This window comes from Aspergillus lucknowensis, assembly GCF_044049455.1.
Source record: "Aspergillus lucknowensis strain CBS 449.75 chromosome Unknown BJX67scaffold_16, whole genome shotgun sequence".
Taxonomy (NCBI): domain Eukaryota; kingdom Fungi; phylum Ascomycota; class Eurotiomycetes; order Eurotiales; family Aspergillaceae; genus Aspergillus; species Aspergillus lucknowensis.
Genome location: NW_027263560.1, coordinates 329440 through 349306, shown reverse-complemented (window position 1 = coordinate 349306; position 19867 = coordinate 329440). Strand labels below are relative to the sequence as shown.

General features: G+C 52.6%; 6 protein-coding genes across 6 annotated transcripts; 4 read left to right on the top strand and 2 right to left on the bottom strand.

Annotated features, from left to right (window-relative positions):
- Positions 1–604: 604 nt before the first annotated feature.
- Positions 605–4197, top strand: BJX67DRAFT_73083 (F-box domain protein). The gene is made up of 2 exons (XM_071035357.1): positions 605–1013; positions 1126–4197. The coding sequence occupies exons 1-2, from the start codon at positions 814–816 to the stop codon at positions 3905–3907; spliced, it is 2982 nt and encodes a 993-aa protein (XP_070886965.1). The 5' UTR covers positions 605–813; the 3' UTR covers positions 3908–4197.
- A 67-nt stretch (positions 4198–4264) lies between these two features.
- On the bottom strand, positions 4265–6689 carry BJX67DRAFT_371673 (uncharacterized protein; the record flags this gene model as incomplete). The annotated part of the gene is made up of 3 exons (XM_071031119.1): positions 4265–4405; positions 4470–6136; positions 6203–6689. 3 exons carry the CDS (start codon positions 6687–6689, stop codon positions 4265–4267), a joined length of 2295 nt encoding a protein of 764 aa, XP_070886964.1.
- Positions 6690–7943: 1254 nt separating this feature from the next.
- BJX67DRAFT_371672 (putative C6 transcription factor (Leu3)) lies at positions 7944–10422 on the top strand (the record flags this gene model as incomplete). Its single annotated transcript, XM_071031118.1, has 6 exons — positions 7944–8141; positions 8218–8672; positions 8726–9163; positions 9219–9487; positions 9544–10077; positions 10127–10422. The coding sequence occupies 6 exons, from the start codon at positions 7944–7946 to the stop codon at positions 10420–10422; spliced, it is 2190 nt and encodes a 729-aa protein (XP_070886963.1).
- Positions 10423–10758: 336 nt separating this feature from the next.
- On the top strand, positions 10759–11161 carry BJX67DRAFT_351851 (uncharacterized protein). Its single transcript, XM_071028944.1, has one exon. It carries the CDS (start codon positions 10827–10829, stop codon positions 11145–11147), a length of 321 nt encoding a protein of 106 aa, XP_070886962.1. The 5' UTR covers positions 10759–10826; the 3' UTR covers positions 11148–11161.
- A 19-nt stretch (positions 11162–11180) lies between these two features.
- BJX67DRAFT_72960 (uncharacterized protein) lies at positions 11181–14600 on the bottom strand. The gene has a single exon (XM_071035354.1). It carries the CDS (start codon positions 14490–14492, stop codon positions 11802–11804), a length of 2691 nt encoding a protein of 896 aa, XP_070886961.1. The 5' UTR covers positions 14493–14600; the 3' UTR covers positions 11181–11801.
- A 1768-nt stretch (positions 14601–16368) lies between these two features.
- BJX67DRAFT_72971 (serine/threonine-protein kinase) lies at positions 16369–18767 on the top strand. Its single transcript, XM_071035355.1, has 4 exons — positions 16369–16918; positions 17054–17104; positions 17226–17470; positions 17525–18767. The coding sequence occupies exons 1-4, from the start codon at positions 16478–16480 to the stop codon at positions 18669–18671; spliced, it is 1884 nt and encodes a 627-aa protein (XP_070886960.1). The 5' UTR covers positions 16369–16477; the 3' UTR covers positions 18672–18767.
- Positions 18768–19867: the final 1100 nt, after the last annotated feature.

The window sequence follows — 19867 nt, the reverse complement described above, 5'->3', positions numbered from 1 at the left end:
AGGAAAGCTCCAGAGGTGAAGAAAGGGGCTCGGAAGTCAAGAGAGGGAAGTGCACAGAGTGTTACAAGATCTGTGTGATCTGCAGCAGAAGGCAGATAAGAATGAGAATATCGGAGCTTTATCTCGGGGCTAGAACATTCAGCCAGGCTTCCTCGCCTGAGACAGTTCAACCAAGCGCAAGGGCATCCAATTGGCGAGTCACTCGGAATGCGACATGGTCTCTGCGCGCATTCGCAATGAGCCAAAACGGTCGAATTGACAGATTAATGGGCTTCAACCAATCTTTTGTTCTGTGTCGAGATCACCAAGGGCGTTCTTTTCTTTTTCTCGGGTCCATGTCTTCTTCTCGTGCACAGAAAGGGCGCCTGTGGGGAATTGCCGAGTCATCCGCCTGACCAACCACGTGCCTTCTATTTATATCGGGTTGGCGAGCTTGTGCTGCTCGACGCCGCCAAATGGACAGTGCTGCCTTGTCACCATCTCGCTCTCTCTCTGAGTCTCTCGCGTCCCCGGTCGTTCCTTTTTATATTGTGTCAGATTCGACTAGCGTGTTGAAATAGCTGCGGGGATGCTGTTTTGCTCCAGCCAGCCGAAGATCCAGAACCAGTCATCTGTTCCTCGCCCAAGTGGGCGAGATCTCTGTTGCAGCGCGACACAGCCACCTGCCCAAGTCGCTAGCGACACATCTTTGGGCTTTTAGAGGCATCAGACTCCCCCGAAAAAGTTTCTTTCTCAAACTCACAGCGAATGCCATGAACGTGCGCAATTAATCCCGGATATGCCTTTGTTCAATGCAATGTGTCTTGATTGAATATGGAGGAGGATGTTCGGCCCCCACAGCGTGAGCGGCTTGGTGGTGAGGCCCAGTCGCTTGTCCAGCACGATGCGACTCAGCGTCCGCAAAATCGACTGCCGGAGCAACAGGCGCCGCGGAAGAGGGTTCCAATATCTTCGGTCAACCAGCGTACATCGGCATCCCCATTCAATCGTTTACCCCGGACCGTGATTGAGCGGTAAGTTGAAGTTTGACCTTTCCCGAAGCACCTACTGCTGCGGTAGCTAGGGTGGTTGCGTTCATTTCGATCCAATACTAAGACTGTGGCCTTTTTTTAACCTGTCCTATAGCATTCTTTACGTAGCTGATGCGAGTACGTTCGCATCTCTGGCATTGTTGAACCGAAAGTGGCGGCGGATATCCGACTCCCCATTGTTGTATGCTCATCAGTTGTCGCTTTGTCCATCCTTTGCCTTGTCACAGAAGGCGACCGAGGATGGCCCGACACAACCAGACGACCTCATTTTTCTCAAGCGGCAATTCTTCTCCGAGATTAGGCGCAATGGATTTGACGTCTTCTTCCGACCCCACCAGACTCTAATCAAACTCATTTCAACATCTATGAGCTCGTCGACAGCGTTTCCGCATGGAGAGGCTTTCCGTTTCGCTTTCTCACAGGATGCCCAACTTATCCTTTGCATTAGTTCCTCGCGAATTATCGTCCTGGATGTGGCATCAGAACCCGCTGCTGTAAAACATGAACTTAAAACATCCAGGCGCCCATTACACGCGACCATCCTCGATGACGGTTCGCTTCTTGCCGTGGTGTCCTCAAGTCATCAGGTTAATATATACAACTTATCTAGCACGGAAGCCAGGCTTATCCAAAACCTCAAACTAAACGACGTTCCGCGGGCTTTAGCCTTTTCCCCGACTGGGGGGGTACTCGCTATCGCGTACGACGATATGATTGAGGTTTATGCCATCGGGGAAAGAGCTTTGGCAACTGAACGAAGAGCCGTGCGCTGCACAGGGGTTGACTCGATCTCATTTTCTTCTGATGGTGTCATCCTGCTGGGCTCTTCGGACGACCCTCGGGTGGGAAATCTGGTTACCATAACGGTGCCTCTTTATGGTGAACCAGATGCCGACTTTTCGGTCAAGGATGTTCAAATTCAAATGTGGACGACTCAGATACTCTTCCCAGATACTGTTAACAATTACAGTCTCGCTTGTCTGCTTCCGTTACACACCGAGGGTGAAGGGAGCTGGATACTCGGCTTTGATAATCAGCTTGGTGCGTACCGGGCCATAGGGGTGAATAATAGCGGCACTGGCACGGCATATTTTGTGAGTCCCACGCTGGAAGATGGCTTAGAACTTCCCCCGATGATGCTGGCGTCTTCAGACAGTCAGGGCGAGCTTGTTGCGTTAGGATTTCAAAACTCTGGAATTTGGGTTTATGGTCTACCGGATCGTCTCGATATTGCCCCGGTGGCGCAGACTTCCGGTGACCTGCAGATTCGGCCAGGGTCTCGTGAAACTCGCTCTACCGATATAACGGATTTGCGGACCAATCTTGGACGGTTGCAGAGGACTATAACTCGGCCGAAGGTGCTTATCAAAGGCCACAGAGTTACTGACATGCCGGGTGTCACTGCTGCCCGCTTTGTACGGCACAATAATTCTATGGGTGAGCAGCGAAGGCTGGCTGCTGTAGCCCCTGGTGGAGTCGATCGTGCAATGTTCGGCGAAGAAGATGTACCCCTTGATGGTGGGAGAGTCCTCCTTCTGGATTTTGCGCGTTCGGTGACGAATGGAGGCTTCACGGAACTCATCATTGAGATTGGGGAGGCGGAACCTAAGTTACTTCGGGAGCCAAATTCTAGCCTGGACGTTGAGGTTGAACTGGAACGGAGGAGAACCCGTCTGCACCGCGGAAATTCGGCTGCGGTAATGCGCAGAGAAGCCAGAGAATCCTATCCGGCAGCCAGCTCGAGTAGCCGTGGGCGCCCTCGCAGGAATAGTTTTTACCTTTCCCCCGCCTCAAGCGAAGTAGGGGAGGGCGAGATACCTGCCATCCCGGATAGCCCTTATGACAACACGCAGCCGCGATCCCAAGACACATTGCGGCGCGCTGCCACCGCCGCCGCCGCGAGCCGCAGGCGTGCGGTGAACGAACCGCGTCATGTGTATCCAGAAACGCCTGTTCCTCCCATTTTTCAAATTCCTCACGAGAGTGATGCCGATAACTGGGTTCCTCCACCCCCACCATATACCCGAGAGCCCACTGCACCCCTTCCAGATTATCTCCGAAGAACCCTCCTTCCTCCACCAACAGGGCGTACTCGGGCCTCCAGTAATACAGCGGAGACAATCCGAAGATCTCTTTCAACCCGATTCCTGACTGATTCTTCCTCTCGGCCCTCCCTGCATAGGCTGAACACTGTCACTGGGCAGAGCTTAGCCTCCCGTATGAGACGGCAGGAGGGAGATCCATCCCCGCCTGACAATCCGCGGAGGCATGCGAGCTTCTTACGACGGAGGGAAACGTCAAATCCCGGCACAACTCAGCAACTTGGTGGTGTAAATGAATCTACCACGGCCCCTCAGCAATCTTCCAATACTTTCGTCTCCCATCCCCCTGTCCAGAACGCGGCCCTCGCGGTGCCGAATCCTTCGTTCGTACCACCTAGCGTCCCCAGCGTCCCCAGCGTCCCCGTGATGGCCGCCCCGATTCAACCTCCACCTCCTACGGCGCACGTTGAGCCCGTAGCCGGGCAACTTCCGAATAACAACGTGATGCCATCCGTGCCCATGAACCCACCCGCCATGAATAATTATCTCTATTCCCTATCATCGCCCAATCTTGTTGAGTCTCCAGAGCTCCTTCAAGAGACCCAAATGCATCAAGCATCCCTTCGACCCCATGAACGCTCTCAATCGCACAACGTTCGAAACCCGTTTTCGGCGATAGCCCTTCGCAATCGTCGAGCGTCCACAGATCCGACCCATTCGAGCTCGCAGTCCGTTGCACCGGAGCAACAATGGCGGAGGCGAATCGAAGAATGGAATGAGCGAACCATCTATGAGCGAAGTAAAAAGAGCCGAAGCAAGTGCGCTGTGATGTAACCGTTGACCCTTGGTGTTGTCTCAGTTTACCACCCTTCATTTTCTCCTGCACATTTTCTCCACCTATATATCTATATATCAGATATATTCTTTTTTTTTTCGGCTTATACCCCAGTGAATATCGATCCTCCTCTTGGAGAGCAGTGATATCTGATGTTGATCATTTGGACGGGCGTATCATTACTGCGAATACCTGTTTGGCCATTCGCTTTTCCTGTGTCCTGTAGCTTTGGTATCTGAGGATGAATAAACCTAAAAATATAAGTTAATCAAATTTATTATTAAAAATAGTCGTCTAGCCATCAGCATCGAGCAATAGTTGCAATATCGCTGAAATGAGAACTCAACCGCATACAGTTAGAAAATATCTTCACATGAACTGCATCTCTCAACAACCACCTCCACCACCACCACCACATCCTCCTCCTCCTCCTCCACCGCCGCCACCACCACATCCTCCGCAACCACCCCCTCCGCAACCACCCCCTCCACCACTACCTCCAGAGCCACCAGCACATCCACCACTACACCCTCCCATCCCACCGCAACCCCCAGCCGCAACCGCACCACCACAGGTCCCCGAAACACAGTTACCAGGGTTTCCAGGGTTCAGATTCATGCAACTCGGATCAGAAGCATAAGCATCGCAATGCACACTGGGATCGCAAGTATACGGGCCATAATAAGGGACAAAGACCGGATATCCCCACATAAGTGGGTAGGTTCCAAATAAATCTCGATTCTTATCATCATCATCCTTTGAGCAGTGTTTCTCACCACCGTCGGCAGCGGCTTTTCCGTACCGAGAACTCCGCTTCGCGGCCCGCCGACGGGCCTTTTCGTATTCGCTGCGGAGTTTGAGGAACTTCAGGCGGGACGGGTCAATTCCCGAGGCAAGGGTCGCGGTATCGTATTTTGTCCGGACAGCGCTGTGAGAGGAGATATGTGGGTTTTTATCGGGGTGGGAGGAGATATTGGGGTTATCGTGGAGGTTGGCGGCTGCGTTACGGGCCTTTGCGCCAGAGGAGGAGGGCATGAAAAGTTTGCCGTGAAGATCCGAGTGCCTAGTTGCTTCACAGTACCAGCAGGTGCATTCGGAGTAGATTTCCCCATCCGTGATTTTCCGGTACATTTTGCTGGTCCATTCGAAACTGTCGGAAAGTTTGGTCTCAGAAACCTTGTCATCATGGTCGATGAAGATGGCCCGTTTGCCGTCTTGCTCTGTCCGGTGGATGGAGTATTCATAATACCGTCCAGGGGAGAGCTGGTGGGTGTGCCAGGCTAAGTCTACATCTAGAGTTGGCACCGCCATGCGCCCCGGGTTGGACGACATAATTTGGAAAAAGACGGCATACTTGCGGATTAAGCGGTGCATGGTCTCCATGAGGGCAGGCGAGTGAAGCCAGTCGATGTTGTCCATTTTCTGAATGAAGGTTCCTTGTCGCACAACTGCACCGACCAGATCGACAGCGAACTGGGAGCTGTTGTCCCAGTAGCGGGACATCATACGGCGGAAAGCGATCTTTTCCTCCGGTAGGAGTGACGTTTGGATGCTGTTGGGCTGTGCGGCACGCATGGTATCTCTATCTTGTATTAAGGCTCCAAGGTAGTCACGCAGCATAGTCACACTCGGGCAAACCCACAGGGACGATCTCATATATTCACGGAAATCGCGTTTCGCGGCTCGAATTAGGCGATTAGGGAAATCTGCTTGCTGTTTCCGTCGACGTGTCGAACTTAATCGCTCTGGGACGCCCCATAGATTGAAAAGCGTCCCTGGCATCGGGATGTACCCATCTAACAGCTCGCTGACGTCCGTCCTGAACTTTTGGACCCGCAACGTTTCATGAGTGATACTGAGGTGGCACCGAGCACAATATGTTCCGAAATTCTTGTCCGCGAAGCCCCGCCAGTATTCAAACGTTGGGTCAAGGGGTGCTGTGAACTTCCCACTCGTCCAGGGTGTAGAGTTCCCATGCCCGCAACTGGGACATTGAAAGGTTTTTGTGGGCATATCTTCAAGGTTATCCCATTCGAGGCTGGTTCGCGTAAAGAAAGCTCTTACTGCAACCTTTCCCGTGTCATACGCCAGCGTCCGGTCATCGATACACTCATTGACAGCTCGCCACGGAAACCCACCGGACCAGAAACTCATTTTCCCATACCGGATGCAGTCTTCAAGAAAAGCTCTTGGATTGAGCATGTGTGCATGCCAGACCATCAAGATATCTATAGACAAATCGCGGCCAATCAGCAGCCCGATTTAAAGGTTCGGAGATACCAAATTCAGCTCACCTATGGGAGGGAGCTCATCACGAGTCCAAGTCAAGGGATTACTGCAAGCCGTAATATCATCATATACCGTAGATGAAAGCTGATGGACGGTGGGCCGTGGACGAGATGCTGGAACTGACACATTCCACCAGACTGTATAGCGCTCAACAGCCTTTGTTGTAAAGACGCCCCACCGCTTTTCCTTTACCAGTGCCCACGCTTCGTTGATCTGGGATCCGAATTCTCGTGGGGTTGGATCCGGAATGCTGAAGACATTCGGGGTGCTTGTCACAGTGTCGCGCAGATCAGATAGCGCTGCGAGAAACTTAAGATGGGAAATGCACTCAAAATGGGTGACTGTGGTGTATCTTGCAGGCCCCGCATCCTGAGATAGGTTTAGAGCAGGGACTGCTGGTAGTTGATCGGTCCTGCGGGTGTAGGTCGGGGGTTTATCCCCGGAGGTCTGCTGTTGCTCAGTGTCGGGTGCTGCCCCGTCCGACATGCCCATGATCGCGGTATTCTCGAAAGACTGAGTCCGTCTTGGTCAAAAATATCGGTGGGGTTTCTTCGTCACTATCTTTATATTCACCTCGAGCGACCTCCCTCACTGATGGGTGAAACGAATGAGGGATGGGCAAAAAGCCACTAAGAAATAAGCAGGCAATGGTAACCGAAATCGCAGCCACGATGCGAGCGAATCGTTCTTCAGGGCACCGTTGCCCTGTATCGAAACCTCCCTCGATTAGATTCTGGGGGTGGGTGCTCCACAACGGCAGGATGGGGAGTCAGCTTGGCTGAGGAACTTAGCCTTCTCGACGACATCTTGAGGAGGGATTGCTGTCGGAGCCCAGCGGCAAGGAACACAGCCCCCGAACTTTGGAGAGAAATTCCGCGCCCCAGGGGTTCACTGCCACGGAGGTGGCGTCAGATAGCCAGGGAACGTTTGACTGATCACTCCAGATCTTCAAATCAACGCTGTTTCTCACGCATGGCTGCAGGAACTCGGGCGTCAGGCGATTTCTCGAATGCGTGGAAGCTTTTAGGGGAGGGGCTATGCTGCAATGGTGGGGACAAGGGTCCAGATCCCGGAATAGGATATGATGTAATCTTTCAAAGTTGGATCCGCAGTGAAGATCGTCAGCAGAAGCATGAAGGCATCTGATGCCGAAGAGCGAAGCGCATGGTGGCGTGGGCTTGCTTGCGTCCATGATTCATCCCTGAATTATGTCCGGGCTGAGCCAAAAAGCGGCAGGAGAACAGACTCCCGAGGTCGTTAAAGCGGCAGACACAACTCCCATCACGTGTATTTGTCACGTGATCTAAACCGCCCCGCCCGTCTGTTATTCACTACAGGGCAGAGCAAAGGCTCACTTTCCAGGTCATCCCACTGTCAATTTACCCTTCCGAGACCGAACTAGCAAAGTAAGAAACGAACAAATTCAGAAGACAATTAGGGTCTGGAATTTACAGCAACTCGGCGCTGTCAACTCCGTCGCTCGTTGGCATTGATCCATTCGAGGCTGTGACTCTCCCTCACTTGGTCCATTTTCCGTCTTCACTTTCAACCTTCCGGAAAGTCGAATTCGGTCATTACGCGTTCTTGGAATAATTTGACGCCAACGCGCTTGGTTGTCTTTCCTCTTCACCCTCCAGCCTGGCGTCTTTCGGTGGGTCGTCCAGCGGTATCGGGGACGGGGGTCTGCGGCGGACTACGTCGGGGCTGGGTCCGCGGAATAATGCTTCTGCTGCCACCGGCCCCGTAATGGGAGGTATCGATCATACGTCTATTTCACCGGCCGTCGCTTCCGATGGCGCGGGCCACGCCAGGAAGCGTACTGTTGGTGTGGCGGGGCTCGACAGCTCGCCGGGGAGTATGGATGATGTTGAAGATGTTGAGAACCGCGAGGAAAAAAGAAGGCAGCCAGTGAAACGAGCCTGTAATGAGTGTAGGCAGCAAAAAGTGAGTCCGCAGCGACATTTACCGTGCATCCCTTTCTGTCATGAACCTTCGAAACTGACTTCTTTTCGTATTGAAGCTCCGATGTGATGTTATCCAAGACCCGTGGATGGACTGCTCTCGATGCCGACGCTTAAAGCTCGACTGCAAAATCGAAACTAACTTCAAACGGGTCGGAAAACGAAGTCGAAACGCGGAAATGGAGCGAGAGATCATTGAGTTAAGAAAGCAGATTGCCAGCTCGCAGGCTAATGCAGCTGGAACCCAGCCGCAACCGCATGGCCTTCTTACGGCACAGCAAACCCCGAAACAGGAAAGCGCGTCCAGTCAGGTCAGCCCCGCCGGAGTTTATCAGACACCCTCTGCCATGTCTACGGCGGATCAGTTTATGGGTTCCCATGAGGCCGTTGCCTCTTTGCTCGATTTGCGCTCAGGGTTTGATGGCTCAAGTTACATGAGGAATGGAAACCAGCACTTTAAGCGGATTGAGGATGTGGCAGTGGTCCCTGAGAGGGTCGTCGAGCTATTCGATACGTAAGCTCTGCTGAATTCCCAAGTCGACTTGGATCTCTGCTAACTCAGACCAGTTTTTTCACATACTATCACGCTTTTCTTCCTTTCCTCGACCGAGATCAATCGCCCGAGGGCTATTATACCGCGTCTCCCTTGCTCTTCTGGACTATTATTAGCGTCAGTGCTCGACGATATCAAGCCGACTCAAATCTGCTTAACTCCCTTGCCGGCCCGGTGACGCGCTTGGTCTGGAGTACAGTGGCAGATGTCCCGCAGAGCTATCATGTCGTTAAGGCTCTCTGTCTGCTTTGTAGCTGGCCGTTTCCCACTAGCAGTACCTCATCGGATCCGACCTTTATGCTATGTGGCTTGATGATACAGGTCGCTATGCAACTTGGACTTCATCGCCCATCCCATACTCAAGATTTTAGCAAATACAGGGTGGAGCTCCTTGAAGAAGAGCTCAGAGATAAGGTCAGGACGTGGGCAACTTGTAACATCGTTGCCCAACGGTACGTTTATTTGAGATAGCATTCTCGTATATGCTTGAGCTGACGATCACCACAGTGTTGCAACAGGTTATGGACAGCCTCCTTGCACTTTGTACGATTGGACTTTGTCTTCACAAGAGTCCATGGGTCCCAGCTTTAAGCTTCCTGAGAGTATCAGACACAGACTTGACATCGAGAAGTTCTGCGACAAAGTCACGAAGGCGCTCTACACGAACCGCCGAGATCCAGTTGGGCTATGTGGTAGCCAAGAGCGATCAACCCTGACATCCCTTCTTTCCCGAGATCTGGACGAGCTTGAGACTCAACTGGAATTACATAATGATGGTATGTCACCAATCTCTTGCATTGGCAACCCTTAAACGGGTGGCTAACTATTGTAGGTATCACTGACTTGTATCTACGCGCATCTAACCTCCACCTTCACCTGTCCGCCTTCTTTGATGATCCTACCGCCAAGGATTATCGTGAGCGACTTCTCTCCTTATTCTTTTCGACAACATCTTTTCTTGAAACTGCGATGAAGCTGCAGACAGAGGTTGGCCCCCTTCTCTCATACACGCCGTACTACATCTATCAGATGATGGTCGCTGGGGGTTGTACGTTGTTGAAGCTTTGCAAGAGCTTCTTCGCCGCCCATATTGACATGGATTACGCGAAGAGCCTCTTCAATCGTACAATCTGGGCCATCCGAGGCGTGTCTGTCGTCTCGAACGACCTGCCCGAGCGCCTTGCTGAAGTTCTTGCCCAGATGTGGAAGCTTGGAAGCACGCCATCTCCTCAGCCGCCCCCCGATGGAGTTGAGATGGATGATTCGCTAATGCTGAAAGTACGATGCCGCATGAGCATGTCACTCCTCTTTGACTCGGTATGGCGATGGCGGGAGGATACGCGGACCAAAGGTCGCAACCTCGAAGGTAAGCTCTCTCAACAGGAGATGCGGGTCGGTCAATAACGTGTATGCAGCCTACCTCAAGAACCCAACGAATCCCGACTCCACCGCGGAATCCTCTGCTTCTTCGTCTGTTGGACCAACACGCACATCCCCTGGAATTGCCGGTGGTGACCCTAGCTTAGCGCCACCTCTGCTATCACATGCCAATATGAGTGTACAATCTTCGAACGGGCTCGGTTCTTTACCAAGCGGATTTATGGAGCCCAACTACGAGGTCTTCGATCCGCTGAACTGGTTGCTCGACGGTCTCGTCGATATGCCGTATCCTTATTCCGTCTCCGGCGTGGAAACTCAGGGAATTGCATAATTCCTCGTTCGTATTCTTGAAATGTGTCCTGTCGATTCTTTTTGGCGCTTAGTTTTGGAAGGATGTCTGCTTGTACCATTATACCGATAGGGTGTATACCGACAGGCGTTGGTGCCTTGCTTAACGATCATTATTTGTTTCACAGCTATTTACTTTACATGACTGACGACTTATACAATTCATCTAACGAAGTTCTTTCCTCCGCTTTCTCGATAGATGTCGGTGACTCAGGTAGTTTGAGAAACAAAGGGCCCCGAAAATATCCAGGCCCAGAGCAGAGATGCACCCGCACCTGCGCAGGTGATGACACCTGCTTCCCAGGGATGCCTTCTCCACATCCCCACTTCCTCTTCGACTTCAAGAACCCCAATCCACCCCAACACCCAGAAGAAATCCATCAACGCATGGAAAGAAAAGAACAAAAAAAAATGCACTTCGCAACCCAAAGGCCAAAATCGTCTCTTCTCATCCCCTCGAAGCGCCCCCTCTCTACCCCATCACCCACCCGCTGTTGCAGTCACAGTTCCAGCTGCAGTTCCGTTTCCTGGTCCACGTCACAGCCAACACTCAGAATCCGCAGCCTCGACGCAGACGCAGCGCGGACTGATCAAGAGAAAGAGAAGGAGCAGAGGCGCATAGAGGTTGATTTCTCCGCGGCGCCGCAGCCGTTCCTTGATCCAGAGTTGTGGGGGAGAATGCAGAGAGGCGAGGGGATGAGAGAGTGAGGGGGATGGGGATGCGGGTGGCGGGTGGCGGGTGGCGGGTTGGGATATAATATGAGATTGAATCGAAGCTGATTAGTCTATGAGAGGATGTTCATGAATATCTGCCTGCCTACCGGTGTTGGTGAAGCAAGTGACTGAGATCGGAATTGGGGGTGGGGTTAGGTAGGCACTGTTATCGTTGCTGTGACTGCTTTCCTCATCTATTCTGAGTGTATTTGACTGGGCTGCATGACTTTCTTCGGGACTATGGTAATGTCCATAGTTCAATTCTATCTCACTGGTGGGTGCCCAGGTGTAGATAGCTAGTTGTTCGTAGGCCTGGTGCTATGATGGACCTCTGGGAGATGGATAGATGGGAGGGATGGTACACACTGCAGACTGTATGATAAACATGTATAGAGCTAAAGGCATCACGCATAAGTCAAAAAATCGCTAGATTATTAAATGAAGTTATGATACATAAGTCATCATCGTTATTGTCATGGTCGTCATCTGGATGCATATCCCCGTCGTAAACAATTGCGAATACCCCAATCGCGGGGGCAGAAGACGAAAAACGTAGAGGAAAAAAAGTCAAAAATTCATCAATCATAGCATCAATATATCATATCATATCGCATCGGGGCTCTAAATCATAGTCGTTACTCGTGATGATCATTGTATAGTTTTCCTGACCTGGGTGCTAGAGTTCACTAGGATAGCCTCGCCAATGCTCTGCTTGAGCTTCTCTCGTCGGGCCTGGAGCCTACCCTCGGCACGTCGTTGCATTGAGCGCCGAAGCCGCCGGCGTAGGGACCGCATCGTTCCCGATCGGAAGCGAAGATGCCACCAGGACACTGCCGGGAACTGCCGATGGTGAAAGGAGGTTTGGGAGTACAAAGCTTCCTGTGAGAAGATGCGACTTCCCACGAGCTTTTCCCTATTCGCAAGGTTGTAGCCGTCAATTCTCCGTTTCGCACCCTGGCGACTACTAGAGAGGGAGGGGCCATCAAATATAATTCGCTTCTGAGGCAGTCCGAGGGAGTTGCTGATGACTTCGTCTGGCTGTTTTATGTTTCGGGGTTGGACACCGTCCTCCTTTTCTGGAGACAGAGTTTCAGGCGAATCATCCCAGAAGCGTCGTGGGCGCCAGAAAGGCTGGAGTCGGCCGTCAATGTCCTCCCCGGCTTTAGGATTCTTGGCCGAACTAAGAGAGAGAGACCGCACAAACGAATTGAAGGATTCAGAACGAGGTCTAGCCGTCCATCCTCGTCTCTTGTCGTTTCCGGCGCGCCGGTTCCCGCCGGTGGTTACCTCCACATCACCAGTCACTTCCCCGGACGGCTGGCTAAGGCCAAGCTCAGTTTTGTGGACGGATGTGGGAATTGGTGGTTGAGGCGGTGGTCGCGGGTTCCTCAGCGGCGAATCCACGTTAGCACAGGGCTGTTGCCCCATATTAGGAGTCTGTGGCACGTCGACTGGGCGTACCTGCTCCCGTAGGCCGGATTTGCCTTGTGGGTTGACAAGTAGGAGGGACTCATTGTTGTGCGGAAATATTGCCACCCTTCTCACCTCATTGATTTCGAATGGGCCGGGTGATGAGGACGGAATGGAATGGGGTGTAAAAGCCGCTGACGGTGGCCGTAAGTAGTTGAGGTCTTCAACGCCAATAAGGATTGACTGAGTCTTGGGAAGATCCGCGGAGTCATTCCTCTTATGTTCGTGGGCATCCACCGGCACGGGCGCGGGCATAGAGACTGGCGCTGATGCTGGCTTCCGTTGCTCAGGCTGGTGTTCCATTCCCTGCTCGACAGCTAGGTTATGGCTTCGTAAACTTTCTGAGGTGAGAGAAGTAGTCCGCGAGTTATTCTGACTTGTAGGGGCAGACAAGGACGAGCTACGTGGAGGAATATATGGTCGACCCAGACCGCGGCCCCGAAGATCTGTGACATTGCTGGCATGTGGGTCAGACAAGGTACGTCTCCTCTGACGTGGAAGATCTAGTGACCCGGGTCGGCTCTTGGGTCCTGCTGGCGCACGACTCGACGGTCGAGAACGTGACATGGACGGATTCCTGCTGGCCGAACTCGAAGTGCCCATAAGAGACGAACTTCGCTGAGGTATTACGACTACAGGCACCACGTCCACGGACCGCTGCGGAGCGCACAACGTTGAACTTCCAGAAATAGAAATCTCTGTTACGAGACTTCTGCGATCGTTATCTGAAATCCGAGCAGGCTTATGACTCAGACGGCGCTGCAGGTCTGAGCTGGACGCAATCGACGAACGTTCCGACCTTGTGATAGGCGAGCTCGCCGAGCGCAAAGATAACCTTTTTCCTGAATGTCGCAGAGCCCGCCTGGCTGGTTTGGGGGCCGTGTCTATAATCATAGCCTCGACTGTCGATGCTGTTGACACGCCAGAGAGGCGTCGAGAATCTTCGGTTTCAGTTGGATCCAGCTGCTCATCGGCGGACGGCCAGCCGATTTGCTGTCGGAATTGGTCAATGACCGAACTATCCTCTACATGTTGCACATGTGTCACGCGGTCCCGTGAACTCCTCCTTCCACGTGTAGGAGCGTCCACGTTTGGCATATGAGGATTTGTCGTGTTGCGAAATCGGCTTGACGTGGTTAGGGTGGGTTTGATGCGAAGGTCCGACACATGGCTGTTTGGAAGCTCTCGTCTGCTGAGAACAATGGTCGGGGATTTCGTTTCGTAGCTGTGGATCAGTACATCGGTTGAGATTCGCGAGCTGGAAGAGCCTCGAAAGCTAGGGGACTGGCCATCAGCGGAAGTCATCTCTTTAGTTCTAGCGTCAGTACGGTCAGAGCTCCCTTTTCCTCGAGCGCTTTTCGTGCTCCTTGTGCTCCTTTGTGTAGCTGAGCGCGCGAGGGACGGAGGCGAAGGGCGGGGGGTTTCAGTCTCGGTGTCAGATATCATCTCATTGGCAGTCTGGAAGGACTCCGCCCGCGATGAAGACGACATGTATCCAAAGTGACCTAGTCCCGGTCGACTTGAAGTCATACCTCGAGGAGGTGTTGTTTCCGGTGTCGGTGGATGCGAAGGTTTGGAAGGCGTCAGCATCGCAACGACCGAGCGAGAAGAGGCCGTTGTTCGCATCCCCGCCCCGGTCGGGGGTGCGTCAAGATTGACTCCGGGAGGCGTCAAAGGAAGAACTGGGGCGGCTGTGAGAGGTAGGCCATTAGAAAATTGGCCATCGAGACCCGGGGTTGATATTTGAGCGAATTGGCCCTCTGAATCTGTATTTGCCCGCCGAGGGAGCGGCTTGTGGGCCTTGAAGAGGAGCCGATCTGAATGTTCCGACGAGGCGGGCGAAGTGACAGCAATCTCAATACTGGGCATTTTTCAAAGACACGCTCAAGCGCGCACCGTGATCTGAGTAGGTGATGCAGAAATACTGGCCAGTAGGGTCGACGCTGTCACAAATAGTTGTGGAAGTCAATCGGGGTGAGGATCATGACACCTGAGTCGTTTCAAATGAGGTTGGAGATTGCAGGTGGGCGAGGGCGCATCGCGAAAACGAAGGACTTCGAGGTCAAGAGAGTGCCCAGGCCTGGTCTAGAGCCGCGAAGAAATGTCCTGGGTCACTTGTTCGACACCGCCCTGAATTCCATTGAACTTGGAGAATGATGAGGAGGAACGTTGGATGAAAATTCCCAGACGAGACGCGAGGGTTAAGTTGTGAATGGGGGCCAGCGACCACGAAGCCGCTGCCCGCAAAGCGCGTCTCACAAAGCAGCCAGCGATCGACTCGCAGGTAAGCGAATCAGAGTCGACTGTGGTATGAAGTGAACAGGTCATTAAAATGTCCGACGCAGAGACGGAAATTCTGAATGGCGGAGGTGAGCCAAGGGCGGGCGGCAGGAAGCGATCCTGATCGACCTGATCGAGCGAGCGACTGACAAGCAGCAAACAGGACGAGTTCAAGGCCAGTTCTCGTTCCACGTTGCGGACAAAAGCAACGTGTTCTTGATTCTCTCAGAAGGCTCTCCGACATGGCTCTAAAGAGGAGGGTGAGGCCGCAAACATGAATATTGGGACAGCATCCCAAGGTCGACGGTGCATCCTCTTGTCACACCAGCTACTCTGACTTTGCGTGCCTGGACCAAACTTTATTTGAGTAAATTATCCCATTTTCAGCCCGAGTTGAGAGAGTTTGCCTCCTCTCTCCCTGGTTTTCCTGCTCGGCCTGAACCTTGGATATCATCTCCCTGCAGAGTCACGTGGGGCAAGACAGGCCTCCACCGTCAAATCCTGACAGTCGCAGTCGATCCTGCAACCTCCTCAAGCGCCCTTTTCGTACCTGACTCGCAGATTTCCAGAGCTAGTGCGCTCACGGTTAGACCCCTATCACTTGATCATGGGACGAGAAATGTCAACAAGGGGTGACTGCAAGCGCTCACCCCGCCAGCCTCAATTTCTTCGCAAGGGTCCCGCTGAGTCATCTCGGGACATTGGAATCACTAACTAGTTAGTTAAGTTAGTTCACTCAGTTAGCCGACGTCATCGGCTTTGATTCAATAACAACGGACCCGAGGAAGAACAACAAGACGGGCTTCATAATCAGGTAACAGAGGAACAGAACAATTGAAACGAAGAGTAGAAGCGTAGAGCAGATCGGGAAAACGCGGGGATGGGGGGGAGAGAGAAACAGAGAGAGAATGGGGATAGTATGAGATAATTGGGGTCTCTGCGTCTGACGTCGTTGTCCATCATTTCCAGACTTCTGGCTCCGTCCCAGGCATCGGCTTAAACTCCCAGCAGTTGGCAGGCTTCTTCCTCTTCCCCACCGTCCACTCTTCTGATTCAACTTCGGCTCTGCTTTCTCGACCAGCCTTTCCAATCCTCGCTTCCTTCCCCCTGTGTGAGCGATTGATTGTCCGAATCAAAAGACCTCCCTTCCAACTCCTCATCTCTCGCTGCTCTTTCCCCCTCGTCTCCGCGTCAATCCAGTTTTCCAGTTTACTTGTCGTGCTCCTGCCAATCATCAGCCGCTGCTCGTCTTTCGCCTCTTGATCGATTTCCTTGGCGGGGTAGCAGTAGAGGCAGAAATAGGTCAGAAAGAGAGTCCCAAAAGGAGGGAAAAAGCAACCAACCCGGCACGTCATTGGTTTCTCTCTCTGTCTCTTCCTCTTGCCTCTCCCCCAGCTTTCATCATATCACACTCGCCTTGCCTTCCGCTTCTCTCCTTTTCTTCCTCCCCCCCCCCTTCACCTTTCTTCTTCTCGTCCTTCTCATCCTTCCGTTTGCTCCCTCCTCGACTGTATTCGCTCTCCTTGACCCTACTTCGCTTAGCCCCGACCCGGAATCCCCTACCGATTTCGACCATGAGCACTATCCAGAATCTAAAAAAATTCTTACGTCATGGGAAGCAAGCGCACCTTGTCGCCCATGCCGAACCCACCACTGACGTTTCCGCCGTCCATGCCGAGCAACAGCGCCAGCCCCAAGGCTCATTTTCTCCTGCTGCTGGGAATTTAGACGCCATTGACAGCAAAATGGGAGGCAGTCAGCCTCAGCCGTCGCAGCGGGCTTCTCCGGAAGTCCCAGTCAAGAGGGCTCGCGAGGCCGAAATCGAACAAATCATTGCCGAAGAAAAGAGTAGTCGCTCCAAGATGCCCAAGTATCCGGGCCTGGAGCGCTGGATTTTGTTGGAGAAGATGGGCGACGGTGCCTTCAGCAACGTTTATCGGGCCAAGGACACTACTGGTGAATATGACCAAGTCGCGATCAAAGTTGTACGAAAGTTTGAGATGAATAGCACACAGGTAGGATAATCTCTCTCCCACCAACCCCCATTTTGTCGTTGCGTCCCTTTGCGTCAGTGCTGGTCTTGATTGCTGTGATTCCCATGCTGGCCCCCCGCGCTGCGAACCATCTCGCCAATATCTTTTTCTTTATAGTCTGTCGCCCACCTACATCCCAACTTCAAAAAGAAGCCGAAAGCTGCGGAGGTGCGCCAATTACCCTTAGGTCCCTCATCCAAGCTCCGCACCATGCCGTCGATTCTCCCTTCGCCGATGAAATTACACAATGCTTCACAGCTGCATGTTATGATAACTGACTGTCATCTAGCGAGCCAACATCCTGAAAGAGGTCCAAATCATGCGCCAAATCGATCATCCAAATATAGTCAAATTGATCCAATTTTCCGAGTCCCGCCAATATTACTTTATCGTCCTAGAGCTGTGCCCTGGTGGCGAGTTGTTCCACCAGATAGTCCGCTTGACCTACTTCAGTGAAGACCTGAGTCGGCATGTCATTCTCCAGGTTGCGAAAGCAATTGAGTACCTCCATGAAACATCAGGTGTTGTGCATCGGTGCGTTTAGTCCATCCTCTCCAAACTTGAGAAGCGGAAACTAACCTTGGCCAGTGATATCAAACCCGAAAACCTTCTTTTCTACCCTATCGAGTTTGTTCCCTCGAAAAACGTAAAGCCACACCAACCCGGTGACGAAGACAAGGTAGACGAAGGCGAATTCATTCCGGGGAAGGGAGCTGGTGGGATAGGTACGATTAAGATTGCCGATTTTGGTCTTTCCAAGGTTATCTGGGATAGTCAGACGATGACACCGTGTGGAACAGTCGGGTACACGGCTCCGGAGATTGTCAAGGACGAAAGATACTCTAAGAGTGTGGACATGTGGGCCCTGGGCTGCGTTCTCTATACCCTTCTATGCGGATTTCCACCATTCTACGACGAGAGTATCCAAGTCCTTACAGAGAAGGTTGCTCGAGGACAATATACCTTTCTGTCGCCGTGGTGGGATGATATCTCCAAGTCGGCCAAGGACTTAATCTCTCATCTCTTGACAGTTGATCCAGACGAGCGATACTCCATCAAGCAGTTCCTGGCCCACCCATGGATCCGACAGACCGACGAAGAGACGCAAGCGGCATCAGATGCCCCTCCACTGACGACCCCCTCCGTCACCCAGGAGATCCGTCACCAGCCACTTGATCCAAGTGCTGCAGAACTCGCGCCATACCCACCTGCAAGCGCGCAACTAAATGCCGCGGATCGACCTATGGATTTCCGGTCTCCAGGCGCGATCAACTTGCGAGAGGTTTTCGACGTTGGATACGCTGTCCACCGCCAGGAAGAAGAGGGCAAGCGACGCAAGGCCGGCCGTGGATTCCGTGGGGCGAATCCAGTGTCTGCGTTCCAATCCGCATTAAATCCGCTCAATGAAGACTACGACGACGAGGAGGATGGGATCGTGGTCACTGAAGACGAACATCCCCCGGCTAAAATGCAGAAGTCTTCAAACGCTGGTGATATCGCAGCGATGGAAGCAAAACTGCGAACAACCAATCTAGGAGCTACGAGCCACGCAGCTCCTGCACAACAAGCCCGCCAGCCCCGCCAACAGGGCTATGGGCAACATAGCGCCAGCGTTGCAGCTGCCGCGAAGCAGAGTATAGCTCGTAACGCTCGGCAACCGTTCGAACTCAGCCTGGACGGTGCGACCCTTCTAGAAAAGCGAGGCAGACGGCACCAAGTACAGCCTGCTGTCTAAGCCATCCTCATTTCCCCATCTTTGGTATCCAGCGACATGGCACACCTTGTAATGAGGCATTACGAACTCATGATAGCGTCAAGCTAGACTAGCCCCCCCACGACTCCGGTGTCATTACTTCTCTTCTCCTCATCTTCGAAGGTGGGCGGCCCTACCGAGCGGGGCAAGCTGCACCTTAGTTCAGGCGTTTCATGGAATTGTCATTGTCATTCTCATCTCATTTATGGGATCCGCGTGGGGCAAAGCATTTTGCATCTGTTTTATCTTTGCACTCTGTGAAAGACTTTCTGTTGGACATGTGGAATGGTTCAGGGAGTTTAGAGCTTAGCTGCTACACTACATCTATTTTTTTTACTTCATTTGCCGCTGATTTGCCTTCATAAAGTGATCCACCGTTGCCAGCCTCTATTCACCCTATTTACCTTATATGTCAGAGATCGTAGTGCTTCCCTCCAGCAACTGTTTGGCTCTTACTGCTCACTCAAACCCCACTCGATTCGGAGGGGGACTGCATGTATGATGTGCCATTGATCCAGCTGTCCTCGCGCAATTTCTCTCCCTCTTTCAATTCTTCCACTTACAAGCCCGGCTGGACTTGATTTCCCGTCCTTTTAGTCCTCCAAATTCTAAAAATTTATAACGTGCAATATATAACTCACCCCAGCTTCCAGCCTTGCACGTGCAAGTAAGTTAACGTAATACCGTGACCGCGGCGATGGCAACTCTTCAACGTCTCTGGAGCTTCCACGGCCCGCTCAACCCGGGAACGGGGAAATGGTCTCCAACAATAATGGCTAACTTAACCATGCATCTGTCAAGAAATCGTCTATCTATCTGTTGCGCTGGGCAGCGGGAAATTCAAGGGTCTTCCCGACTTCATCCACGGACCTCGGAATGGATGCAGGGACAAGTGGTCCACGGGTGGGGACAGGGGGCATTTACTACCCGCGGACGCCTGTGGGAGTAGTTTACGTCTATCCATGCGGAGGACAGAGCTGGGACTGAAGGTTCCTATTAGTGCGAGCTTGGTGGAGTTTATCTACGAGTAGGTTCTCCGAGATAGGTAGCGGTGAAAAGGGCGCTGCGGAAGACATGGTCACTACGTAGTTGGATTAGGATGAAACTACTCGTACAAGTCAATGGTTTGGAATGGTGAGGTACACCCGTAGGATTTGCTGCCAGGTTTTGTCTTCCGC

What these genes read in the sequence shown, in the direction of transcription:
- BJX67DRAFT_73083 (XM_071035357.1), top strand. Translation starts at nt 814, where the DNA reads ATGGAGGAGGATGTTCGGCCCCCACAGCGTGAGCGGCTTGGTGGTGAG. An exon ending in CCCCGGACCGTGATTGAGCG is followed by an intron (nt 1,014 to 1,125) that starts GTAAGTTGAAGT and finishes CCTGTCCTATAG; the next exon opens with CATTCTTTACGTAGCTGATG.
- BJX67DRAFT_351851 (XM_071028944.1), top strand. Translation starts at nt 10,827, where the DNA reads ATGGAAAGAAAAGAACAAAAAAAAATGCACTTCGCAACCCAAAGGCCA.
- BJX67DRAFT_72960 (XM_071035354.1), bottom strand. Translation starts at nt 14,492, where the DNA reads ATGCCCAGTATTGAGATTGCTGTCACTTCGCCCGCCTCGTCGGAACAT.
- BJX67DRAFT_72971 (XM_071035355.1), top strand. Translation starts at nt 16,478, where the DNA reads ATGAGCACTATCCAGAATCTAAAAAAATTCTTACGTCATGGGAAGCAA. An exon ending in AGAAGCCGAAAGCTGCGGAG is followed by an intron (nt 17,105 to 17,225) that starts GTGCGCCAATTA and finishes ACTGTCATCTAG; the next exon opens with CGAGCCAACATCCTGAAAGA. An exon ending in ACATCAGGTGTTGTGCATCG is followed by an intron (nt 17,471 to 17,524) that starts GTGCGTTTAGTC and finishes AACCTTGGCCAG; the next exon opens with TGATATCAAACCCGAAAACC.